The sequence below is a fragment of the Perna viridis genome, chromosome 3 (assembly GCF_037379345.1).
Source record: "Perna viridis isolate PV_CMFRI_1.1 ecotype Kerala chromosome 3, ASM3737934v1, whole genome shotgun sequence".
Classification (NCBI taxonomy): Eukaryota; Metazoa; Mollusca; class Bivalvia; order Mytilida; family Mytilidae; genus Perna; species Perna viridis.
This window is the reverse complement of record NC_142447.1, coordinates 54654819-54668083: the sequence shown is the minus strand read 5'-3', so window position 1 is coordinate 54668083 and position 13265 is coordinate 54654819. Positions and strand designations below refer to the sequence as shown.

At 31.6% G+C, this 13265-nt stretch overlaps 1 protein-coding gene across 1 annotated transcript; it reads left to right on the top strand.

Annotated features, from left to right (window-relative positions):
• Positions 1-44: 44 nt before the first annotated feature.
• LOC148622945 (nicotinamide riboside kinase 2-like) lies at positions 45-11938 on the top strand. The gene is made up of 8 exons (XM_088573325.1): positions 45-320; positions 2324-2393; positions 3688-3778; positions 4664-4721; positions 5868-5994; positions 6468-6539; positions 7207-7310; positions 9163-11938. Exons 1-8 carry the CDS (start codon positions 59-61, stop codon positions 9243-9245), a joined length of 867 nt encoding a protein of 288 aa, XP_088429451.1. The 5' UTR covers positions 45-58; the 3' UTR covers positions 9246-11938.
• The last annotated feature ends 1327 nt before the right edge of the window (positions 11939-13265 follow it).

Sequence of the window (13265 nt, the reverse complement as noted above, 5' to 3'; positions counted from 1 at the left end):
TGATAAAAGTTCCTTAAGATTCGTTCACTTAAATGTAAGGTTATTCTGAAAATTAGTTATGGAAGTCGACGAAAGCGAAAAAATAGGAAATCAAAATGTTTTAAATGAAAACTTATATCAAAATGCATTAAGCCCCGAGAAAGAAAGAAAAATTACACAGACAGACCACTTAAACAAACAATTATTGAATGCCTTCCTCCAAAGAATCAATACAGAGCAACTTGCAAACCAACCTGGGGGCTCAGATGAAGGGGAGACAACTGATGGTAAATGGTCTGTGGAGGAGTCTATTGATACTGAACAAAGAGAGATCAGTTCTTGTAAGAACTATTATAATAATGTGAGATAGATGAAATCTAAAATGCTCCCAAAGAAACATAAATTTACACCACCTTTCATTGTGCAAACCCTCAGCCCTGTGGCTGTTATTTTATTCTGATAATAATAATATTAGCAATAAACTTAATAGTCAGGCTCAGCCTCAGGGACGTTAAAACCTCCTAGGCACAAGTGGAAGGAGGGGGAGGGGTCAGACAAGTTTTTTTGACAAACACTATATTTTAATTGTGGGAATATTTTACGCATATCAATGTGATGTACCCACAAATAAAATTTGGACACAATTGACAGCAGTAAAGTCCAAAAAGAAAGTGATTGCCTTTCTTACATTGTATCTCAGAAAAGCTATACTGTGTTTTGGATAATACAATCAGAGTTATATTTTTTATTTTTTCTGACAACAGCTGAGGTACAGGTAAATTTTCCTGATATTTTTAAAAACACATCATATTCACTTCTTTTAATAAAAGAAAATAACGAAGACTTGAAAACTATCAGAAAAGATGAAGTTATTTTTACTGAAAGGTAATCTAAACCAGTATATTTTTATTTGTTTGATTTAAGGAAACTTTGAATTTTCTCCATAAGGACAGTCACTTTTTGTTACTTTTTGGACATTACTTTTTTTTGGTTGGTATATTTAGGAACCTTAAGGAAAATGAAGATAGTACATGTAATAATTGTAGAGCTCACACCACTTCACAGTACTTGCTACTAAAACTTCTCCTTGTTGCTACTAAAACTTCTCCTTGTCATCAGTGTCTATATAGGCCCTGAATCTTCCAGTCCAGTTTGCCTCAAAAATACACGCTCCTGATTGTAATTGTCCACAATGCCTTTGGACCCAATTGTCCGCCATTCATAAGCTCATTTTTGCAAACATTTAGGTTCCATACTGTTAACTGTTGTGGCCATCCCTATCATGGGAAAAGCTATGTTTACATTTGTATTTATTCATCAAAGCAAGCAGATAATTTCCTAGTTTGGTTTGGTTCACAATTGCATTTAAAACAGTTTACAGAAATGGAGCTGCCATGGTACTATTTTTAAGCTCCCGAAATAAGGTACAGATCGGATATTGATGCTTTTCCTGGACATACTAGACTAAGTTGGTATAACAACCATTAATGCTCCAGTATGAGATAGGTGAAACCTGGAACTCTCCCAAAGAAACATAAATTCATAACACCTCTCATTTTGTCAGCCAGGTTATATTATTCTAACTGCTTTCAAATACTGTTTAAAGCATCCTGACATATGATTTGAATTGTCCTTATACACGTGTGGCATTGTCATGTTCCAAAATGTATTTGGGTTGAATCGTACAGCACATGTAAAAAATTGTAAGACTGATAAAGTAATTTCATAAACATTTGGATGTCATCATTGTGTTTTGACGGTTTGGCCATCCCTATCTTTGAAGACGCTTTGATTTGATTTGTATTTAATCATCGAAGCTAGTGAATGTTTTTCCTCCTTTGGTTCTGAATCACATTTACAATAATCCTTAACAGTATATGAATATGGAGTTGCCATGATGTTATTTTTAGAGAAAGCTAAAAAATGTGACAGTGCACATGAAATAGTGTTTCATGATGCTAGGTAATAAAAATGCACTCTAGCCTATTGGAGGCAAATTTGGCACATCATGTAAGCATAAATTAACATCTATTTTGGGAAAATTGACAGAAAAGGCAATAAAACACATCCAAAAGGCCTTCACTTTTGGGAGCAAGAAAACTTTGTTCAGCTGTATATGTAAACAGAATCCTTTTGGAATTATATTGAATAATGCAAAAATAAAAGAAAACACAATTTTGGAAGAAGTATTTACATGTATATGCTTGTCTATGATAGGAGGTTGAATGATATACAAATGTCTGTCCTTCTAAATTTGTGGTTTGTAGGTGAAGTTGTATCTGATTGTCTGCTTTCATCTGCAGTGTATTGTTAAAAACAAATAACATACAACTTTTTTTTGCAGATGTACTAAGAGATCTACATGTAAATGGCAAAGATATAGAAACAAATGTTCTTGTTGTTGGTATATCTGGGTAAGATGAATTTGATCAGTCTCAGTCTAGTTATATTTTACAAAACAATCTTAACTACAAAAAAGAGGTCTAAGTTAAATTAATTATATACTCTCACTCTAATTCTTCTTTTAAGTAAAAAATAGTGCTGCAAATAAATAAGATAAGTAACCAAATTTTTGTTTTCATCCCCTTTTTACATACATGTATTTTATTCCTGAGATAACAGTCAGTAACCAGTACACAATTTATACATTATTCCAAGGTAGTATTAAGAAATAATTGAAGTCAACCTTTAATTTTTAGCGCACCTGACAGAAGGTCATGTGAGCTATTGCCATCATTTGGCATCTATCGTCATTGTCCGTTAACAATTTTTCAAAAATCTTCTCCTTTTAAACTACTGAGAAGAATTATATGAAACTTTGCACAGATGTTCCTTAGAGTATTTTGCACAAAATTCATGTTTAGATTTTTGATTTGTCAAAAAACATGGCCACTGTACTAAAAATAGAACGTAGGGGTCAGACTGTAGTTTTTTGCATATAAAAGTGGTCAGCATGATGAGATCTATCTGTGGTTAAATTTTCATTTTAATCTGTCAAGCCATTTAGGAGTTATTGCCCTTTTTTTTTTGCTCTTTTTAATATGATTTCTTTCAAAAATCTTCTCCTCTGACACTACTTGACCAACTGGAACCAAACTTGGTATGAATGTCCTTGGGGTATCTTGCACAAAAAGTATGTTTAGATTTTTGCTCCATCAAAAAACATGGCAGCCATTACTAAAAATAGAGCATAGGGGTCAGACTGTAGATCTTCAATTATGTATCTCCAAAACCGTTAGGTTTAGACAAATTATGACATAGGGTAAAAGTGTTCAGCATGGTCTATCTGTGGTCAAATTTTCATTTTTATCTGTTAAGTCATGTAATGATCCTTATGATAAGTCATACTAAAGTCTTCTTGAGTTAAAATTATTTGACAACTTCTTGTTAAATTTATATCCATTGAAAGACAAATTCCCTATATCATGATTAGTGGAAATATATAACTTTTCTGTCAGATTATATAAGCGACAAGTTTTAGGTTAGTCATTCTTTCTTTTGTTACTTTGTATGTATGATTTTAGTTACTTTATGTTCTTTGTTGTCTATGTCTGTTTTCCATGTCTGGTCTTTGTCCATGGATTGCATTCTTTTGATTACTGCTGTGGCCTTGGTTCCCTTGGTTACTCTTTCAAAAGAGTTAGTTTTAGTGTTAGAAACAAGAATCAAATTTACATAATATTTTTTTTATAACTTTGTTTATTTCAGTCCAACAAACAGTGGAAAAACAACATTGACCTCAAATTTACACCAGATAATTCCAGGTTCTACTCATATTTGTCAGGACAAGTATTTTCATGTGAGATAATGAGTACTGGTACATGTATAAACTTCTGATAATAAAGTTGCTATAGATACTTTGTATCAAAACAGATCTTGTTTTCCCATGCAACAAAGTTTCATAGGTTGCAGTGTTTTTCAGTACCAAGTAAAAATTTTGCATAACTTGGTATGCAGTAAGGACACGATATCTAGTTTATATTATCAGGAAATTTTGTCCCTAAAATTTTATGGAAGTTAATTCTCTTTGAAGTTAATTTCTAGAAGTATCTGTACATGAATGAAGCATTTTAATTTGTCATTGCAATTTCTCGGAAACTTTTTAACAGAAGTTTACAATACATGTGGTAAAGACACAATATTTGTTTTAACATTAGTTCAAGGAAATTTTGATCATTCTTATTTTATGGAAGTTATGTTTCTTTATACTTCATTTCCAGAAGCAATTAAATGAAGCACATTGTCATCACAATCACTGTCAAATTATGTGTATTAAATAGAATTTCCCAAAACTTGATATTTAGTAAGGACACAATATGTATATGTAGCATACTACCAGAATATTTTTATTCCGTATCTTGTGGGAGTTTTTCTGTGTAAACTTACATGCTCTAAGGTGCATTACTGAAGCATCTTGTGAACAGAATTTTACTAACCTTAGCCATATATTTCAAAATTGGTTTTATTTGCATTACCAGCTGTGAGTGTGATAGATTCATTTTGTTTGTACATGTACACATAGATTGTGTCACTAGGTAGTTTTCTTTTAAAAGTATGCAGGACTTACACACTGCCTGTGTTTATACTTTTTTAAGAAAATTGTTAGTTTAGTGTATTCATCAGTGATAGAGATTCTTAGCTTTTTTATTGTGCAAACTGTTGTTAATTAATAACTATTTTGTAGTTACCAGGAGACCCCCGTTTAACTTGGGTAGAAGAGGTGCAACACAATAATTGGGAATGTAAGTAATTCCATTTTGTTTCATTGTTTTAAATTGCATATCTTTCCCTTGAAGAAGATAGACATACTGTTGCAGGGGAAAATGTTCTTCATTTTCTCTCCTCATACAAAATATTGTAAGCAGAACAATGACTTTTTCTTTTGAATTAGGCGTTTGATCATTGGCATGTTGATGTATCACCATGAAGCGGTGTGTCTCATTAAATGATGACCATCATGTGATTTTGACCTTTTACTACAAAATCAACTTCATGTGTTTTTAGGATAAGATGGTCTTGTCATGTATTTTTTGGAAAATTTTATTATCCATCCATAGGATTTGTAATAGGTTTCATGTGATAGCCTTGTGGATGTGTCTGCAGTAAAGCTTGATGATCTCCATGTGGCCTATGCTTTTGACTTCCAGACCAACTTTATATACTTTATATACCTCCGTCCAGCTGTGGTTGCCACTCATTTCTGTCATTATGTCTGTCTGTCTGTCACACTTAAGGGTACCTTAAGTGTAAGGTCTGTAACTCAGAAAGTATTCAAACTTTGCACAGTGTTTACATACATATTGAAGATGTGGACAGTGAATGGAGGAAGTTAACACATTTTTTTTTCTGACTTTTTAACATGTTGAACTTGGCCACTTGTAACAGAAGATTTAATTTTAATATATATTATCTTTAATTTAAATTGATATTGAAAATGTGGAACCTATTATGGGAATACAGTAAAAATTTGTCTACAAAAAAAAGACTGATTAAGGGAATGATTGGTTAACACAGACTCAGAACGAAGGAAACTGCAAGCATAAGTTGACGTTCAGAAAACATCAACAGGGTCACAAGATGGTTATCATGGTAAGATGACACAACACCTCATTGTGATACATCCATATGCCAAAAATCTGTGGATAAGGTCAATAGAAAGTAGACTTATTATCTGGAAAACTTTCCCTTAAAACAAGACCAATTTAATGTCTACACCACCATCATATATAACAGGCAAGTTAACAAATACAATACTGGGTTACAAATTACCTAAATAGCATAGACTACTGATAAAATGATAGGCTTTACAAGCAAAAAGTCAAATTTGTCTTCTAAGATTCATTGTTAATATGTTTACTCTAAGTTAGCTAAAGTGATGTGTATTTCAGTGCTCACAGCACTAGACATGGAAGCCATGACAAAAGATGTAAAAGCTTGGAAAGAGAAACAACTACAGAAAGATCCTATAGAAAATTCAGTGTTACTAGTGGAAGGATTTACCATCTTTAACTATCAGTAGGTATTATTTAAATAGATTTATCTTAAATTATTGAGGTTTTAAGTCACATTATCTTGTTGACCAGTAGTGAAAATTTGAAGTCTGAATATTTTAGTATTTTACTTAAGCCATAAAAAGTATGTGTCAGTTTACAGTTACCCAACTAACCCTATTTTTACCCTGACACTAAGTCATTTATCCACAAACTGAACTTAAATTAATAAAGATTGGTTCAGCTTAGTCATTTTTGCATTTGAGTTAACTGGATATTTTCACAATTGTCAAAGCATATCTGTTTCCCAATAATAAGCAAAAAATCAGCATGGCACAGGTTATGTCAACCAGTGTCTGGTAGCAGAACATTGTCTTCTGGTAACAGCATTAACTAAATATGCTTTAATGAACTATTTGAACTTATTAGTACTGAATATTCATGTTAATATTGACATATCATTCTTTAGTTTTCTTTCTGTATTATCTTTGATTCTAGACCATTGAGTGAGCTGTTTGATAAAAGATATTTTATTGTAACATCAAAGGAGGTGTGTTATAAAAGAAGGCTGTAAGTGTGCTGATTGATAGGATGATGCAGTAATGTTAAACATAAATCATTTGACTATTACATAGAATAAATAATTAAAAAACAGAATTGAGGATTACTAAACATACATACTACTTATATTAAATTCATTATATGTTTATATCATTCTCAAATTGGAAATATTCATCTGAATATAGCTGAAATAGCTGAAATATTGCTGTTGGACATTAAACCCAACAAACAAACAAACATCAAATTGGAAATATATTACTGGCACAGAATATGTACAACAATGAATGAGAATATAGAATAATGAAGGCAATGAAGCCACAGTTGAAAAGACTAATATTAACTGAACGAATTTTCTGAGAAATGGTTTCCGCTAATCATAGTTGTCAGAGTTTTTATAGAAATATTTTGTCATTATTTATCCATTGACCTTCACCACCAAAAGATATTTGAGGGAGTATAGATTCAGATGATAATACACTTGTACACATGTATATACATATTTGTTGGAAGACTGTACCATTAATACAGTGCTGACTCAAATCTAACAAGAAAATACTTCTACAATAACACAACATTTAGTGTCGTCAAGGAAAAAAAGACAACAAATTTACATATTCATATTTATTGACATATAACAAATGTTTGGAAATGATATTTATGTCTATATGTTTTATAGAGAAAGACATTATAATCCTCCAGATGTACCTGGGTATTTTGAGAAAGTTGTTTGGCCACACTATGTTCAGTTTTTTAATGAAATAAAAGATAGATCAGATATTGGTAGGTATTCAGAAAGTTAAAAACTGTAGATTAATCTGGAAATAACATATCATTATTTTAGCATAAATCAGTAGTGATGATTTATTGATTTTTTTTATATCAAAATGATTTACCAGTATAATGTTAGATTTTCCAATTTTGATTGATTGATTATTTTAAACCTACCTGGTCCAGGCTGTAACATTTCTAAGAAACATGTGTGAAGACAGCCCAAGACAGCTTGTCACATACTTGAATTGATCATTTCTTTCCATAAACTGTAATTTGGAGGTCAGTTTGAAGGTTTTTTTCATGTTTTTTTTTTTTTAAATTATGATAAATCTTGCATGGACTGTTAGTTTTATACCATACTCCATGAAGTGGTGAGATATTATGCAATACCCTTCAAAGTTTTTTAGCTCACCTGGCCGTAGGCCGTTTGAGCTATTGCCATCACTTGGCGTCCATGGTTGTCTGTTGTCGTTAACAATTGTTCAAGCATCTTCTCCTCTGAAACTACTAAATTGATTTGGATGAAAAGTAGCTTGATTTTTTCTTAGAGTATCCAGCACAAAATGGCCATGTGAATTTTTGATCCATTGAAAAATGTGGTCATCATAATTTAAAATAAATTTTAAGGGTCAGACAGCAGTGTTTCTCATGTATTTCCAAAACCGTTAGGCTTAACCACATTTGATAGGGTTGAAGTGTTTAACATGATCAGATCTATCTGTTGTCAAATTATGGTGTGAAAATCAGTTGACCCATGTTGGAGTTGTTGTCGTTTTTGGACATTTATATTTTTCTTTTTCTTTTGATGTTATTACTTTCAAAAATCTTCTCCTGAAAAACTACTTTAAGGATTCATTGAAAGTTTGTGTTTGTTGAAGGTCTGGAAACAGATTTTTTTTGTTGCTTTTCATATGTACAACTATAAAAATCTTCTTCTCTGAAACAGTGCAACAAGATTTAATGGAAGTTGGCATAGCTCTTTTTAAGGTATCCTGCACAAATTGATCATTTAAAATTTTTCATCGAAAAACATGCTGTTGTTACCAAAAATACAATTTAGAGGTCAAAATGCTTTTTTTGCTATTTTTCCTGAACTATATAAGAATAATGAAGATGAAAGCTACTTATTAGATAAACATGATATTCTGAGTTGACTGGCAGTTTTCAAATTTTTTTTTAGGCGGCCATTTTCAAATAGTTTTCCATTTTGCAACCATTTTCATCACTTGCTTGGATTCTGATGATTTTTGGATGACCTTAGGAAACATTATGTTCTAAGTTGAATGGTGATGACAAAAATTTGTTCTGGACGGCCATGATTTAACTTTACTTTTCAGCAAATGTATATTGGGCTAATGCTCCCTCAAACCCTATGGAATAACAGGGCATAGGGGGACCTGTGCCCCGATTTTTTCCAGAGGTTCTAAAAACACTTTGAATGCATTTCCAACATTTTGCAGTGCCATAGGTACTCAGTTGAACACAGAGCATTCATCAATATGTCCTCTTTTTCAGCATTATTTTGTCAAACATGGTAACAAAGCATAATATCTTTACTTACTTAATTAATAGGGCATGGGTTGCCAGGTGAGCGACTCAGGCTCTTGTTTTTAGTACCATATAATACAGATTAAGTTCGATTTTCAGCAAAATCCAAAATGTAGATTTTGAGTAAGGCCATTTCTTATTGGTAGCAGAATTATTCATTGATTTCTTGTAGCAGAAAGATTAATTGTTTTCTGGAAGCAGAATGATTCAATGTTTTATGAAGGCAGAATGATTCAGTGTTTTCTGATAAAAACATTTATAGTTAAGTTTTATTGGCTAACTTCTGGTAACATCATGATTTAATCTTTTGCAGTGTTCCTTGAAGAAAACCTAAGCCAAGAAGAAAAGTTCATGAAAGTAAACAAAGACATTGAGAACTCCCTACAGAATTCATGATGATTATTTCAATTTTAACATTAGTGAACAAAATTGTTAAGTAGAAATTGTAAAGTGAAGAAAAGCATGTAAACTTGTTAGATTGGAATGGTACAGGAACTTATTAATAGAACTACTGATACAAGGCATTAAAATGTAAATAAGAAAATATAATTTAATTAACTGTTTCAGAACGTTCTTATACTTCTTCAGAATGATTAAGTATTTAATATTCTGTATATGGATCCATTAAGTAAAAGGTAAATTTGTTTGTGCTAACCATGTAGGATTTTCCTGTAAATGTTAAGGATCCAATAGAATTGTTTAATAACCATTTAGTACTGGACCGCAGATTTTCTTGGATACAGTGATGTTTCTCTTTTCATGTTGATAATTCCTTCTTGATTGAGTGGCATTAAAGCCCTTATTGTTTTTCTTTTTTCATTTATTTCCCCTATCTTTGGTTGAAAATACTAAGTAAACGGATACTTATAATTTATATTTGTTGGTGTTATAGAAGTCTTATAAATGTTCAAAATAACTGATTTAGTACTTATATTCTAAAATAACTGATACAGTATGTTTATCCTAAAATAACTCATTCGGTACATTTATCCTGAAATAACTGATACAGTACCTTAATCCTAAAATAACTAATACAGTACGTTTATCCTAAAATAACTGATACAGTACGTTTATCCTAAAATAACTTATACAGTACTTATGTCTTAAAAAAGTGTATGCAGTTTAACACAATGTTTCCACAGGTGCCATTTGCTACCTTTTAAAAGTGTATGTGAAGATCCTCACAATCTGTATTGTAGTGTCAGAGGTCATTAATTGCTCGTGGTTTTGAATCCAACTGTGAATCATACACACTTATTTTTATTCATGTTCAGTCCTGGTTTTGTTGATATTTATATTTTAAGGATGAAATGATATAAGTATACAATCCAATAAGGCAGCAGTAGATTTATTCTATATTCAAGTCAGGATTTATTTGTTTCATCGACTTTATGACAATAGAAAGTATTGTTTATTTCTTAAAAATTATAGAGCTGATACCATGATGGGAATTTGTTTTGATGAACACAGAAGATTATTTTGTTATAATAATTGATGAAGCAATTAGTGTGTTCATTGAAGCCAGAAGTGACATAAGTTATCTATCTTTACTATTACTGAATATGTATTTTTATCCATATTTGTAATATTTTTTTTCTACTGCACAAATATTTTAATGAAGATGGGCATCTATCATTTTGTATATATTCTATATAATTTGATATATATAGTTTTTCAGTTTATTTATTACATAAGACTAACCTAATAATAACTTCTCCAGTGGTAAATATAGAGTGTATAATGTCAATAACAGTATTTTGACATGAAATTTAACAATAAAATGATTAGGCTTAAAATCAGGGTCAAACCAGAGCATTTTACTTATTTCTAGTAAATGCACTGTTGTTGTCCTTATGCTTCTATTGATGTGTTTATTATACCTCCGTTCATTCAGTGGGTGGTATATTGGGATGACCTTGTCCCTCCATTCACCCTAATTTAGTGACAGTGATCTTGGCTGGATAGATCAATTTTAAATTCAGTGTGTAGCTTTATGTAGATGGAGCATTTGTTAATGATTTCAATTGTTGTCTATTATCAACTTCATTTTTCATGGGACTTAACAATTTCAGATATATGGAATGAGAGAGAAAATTTTCGTCACAAAAAATCTCAACTCCCGACAGATGCATTGATTTCAAATTCGGTGTGTTGTTACCCACCAACAATATGTGCAACTTCACATTCCACTGGTCGTCAACATCAACCAGTACAGTATTTTAAGTAAAGGTTGCTGACTGTATGTCATCAATGAATATACTAAAAATGCAAATTGATTGCTCAAATATAATGCTTGCAGTGAAAAAAAGCAATACATATACATACATATTAGTATTCCTGGTTGTATTTTATGTTAATGTTTATAGCATTAAGGGGTTGAATTCAAAGGTGGCAGTATCATGTTTCTTTACAGGGGTGATTTAACACTTGTAGTATTTTATATTCATCTTTTTTTGGTTACCACTATGTTTATTCACTACAGAACTACGGAGTTAAGAGTTGATGTACTGCTCACCTTTGACTTTGGAATCATAACAGGGTTGAAACCTGTGTAAAATTAAATAACTGGATTAATTTTAAGTTTTTTTGTCCATACTATGTGACAGTTAATTCCTTAAGTACCAGTCCATATAAGATTCAGACATTGCCCATATTAAAGTGATTCATGGTGTAGAAAAACCCACAGAACAAACAATGTTTTTCAATATACATATGCTATATATTTGCATAACAGTTGCCCTTTCATACATTTTTCTCTCACTAAAATCAACCAATAGAACAAAATAACTCTTGCAAAGTGCTTATTTCACGTACAAGCTATATAAATTTTGTCTCATAAGTACAACACCCCAATGAAAAACTTTGACTGGGTATGTGGTCTGTAACTGATACTGAATAAGAAATAAAAGTGAATTAGGTGGGATTTCGACATGCATGAATCACCTCCTGTCTGATTTTTATGAAAACTGATACTTACCGGTAAATATCATTGTGTTTGTCATCAAAAGTATTTGCATGACAGTTGAAAGATTTCAGGCTGATTATTGTTGGTTGTGAACATTTGTTTGAATACATTTATTTTAAGTTAATGATTTTGTGTGTAGATTTATTTGTCATTTTTATACTCCTGTCTTTCTAAAATGCTGCTACAACTTTTATGAAACTTTGGTGAATTGCTTTTTTTATGTTGATGTGAGCACTCTTTCATTTTTCACAAGTTTCTTATTTCATTCTTAGAGTTAAGGGTCTTGAATCATACAAAATGGGGAAATTCTCTGTTTTTGGATTACAATGTTTTGTACAACACTTGTTGCATTGTCCATTCATACAGAAATGGAGCAAATTCTTTTCAGACCATTACTTAAAATGCTTGTGCCAATAGCCATGGAAATGTGAACAGTTTTCAGGCACGTAGCTGCCATTAGGCAAAAAAGCTTTTGCCAATTTTTATTTTTTTTTTACATAAAATACATCCAGGAGAGGCATAAATGATGCTCTAAAACGCTATCATCGTGGAGCTTCGGGGGGGCTTTGCTTCCCTGGACCTGCTGGGGCCATAAGGGGACCTCAGACCCCCTGCCGTAATTTTGCCTACACTTCAATTTGGCCCCAGCTACGCGCCTGGTTTTCCTTTGATTAAAGGGTCGTTTATATTTTTTCATTGTACCCACCAGAAGCAGAATTTGGGGACATATAGAAATCACATTGTCCAACAGTCTGTCTGTTCATCACTCCATGTAACCTTCATAAGTATTAATGTAAGTACATATTTGTTCACTTCTGTTCTCTTCAAAATCTTATCCCATGTTAAACAGTTAACAACAATCAAAACTTAGGGCTGTATCATATTTGAATGTTGTGTCACTATTTGCCCTAACTGCTAATGGTTCAACCTAAGGTGGTTGGGGGAGGAGATTCAGACATTGCAAAATTATATATTAGCAATTATTTGGTTCAAATACATTTTTTGTAATCTGAAATCTGTCCTGATTACTTAAGCTGATAGGTAATGTTTGTTTAAGACTGCTTTTTTACATTTATTTAATAAGGACATTTAGCTTGAATAAAAATGTTCAATATTTTTTTCTTTTACCTCAAGTTGGTAAAAAATTGTGCTATTTATTCTACATAATCTGTCTGTATGATCAGATTTAGATAAGTAATATATGTGCATTGTGGATTTAAAAAAAAACTCTTTTTAAATGATAATTCAGATCAAATTTTATGATAGACCATTATACAATATTGTCATCTAAATGTCTGTTCATCTGTGCATCATATTTAATTTTCATTATTGGTGGTTACTGGTATAAGGGGAGATAATCCAACATTTTAAGACCATCATAATTTTAACTCTCGAAAACTATTTAATAGATTCTTATGAAACAGTATATGAAGGTTGTTTATCATGTATAG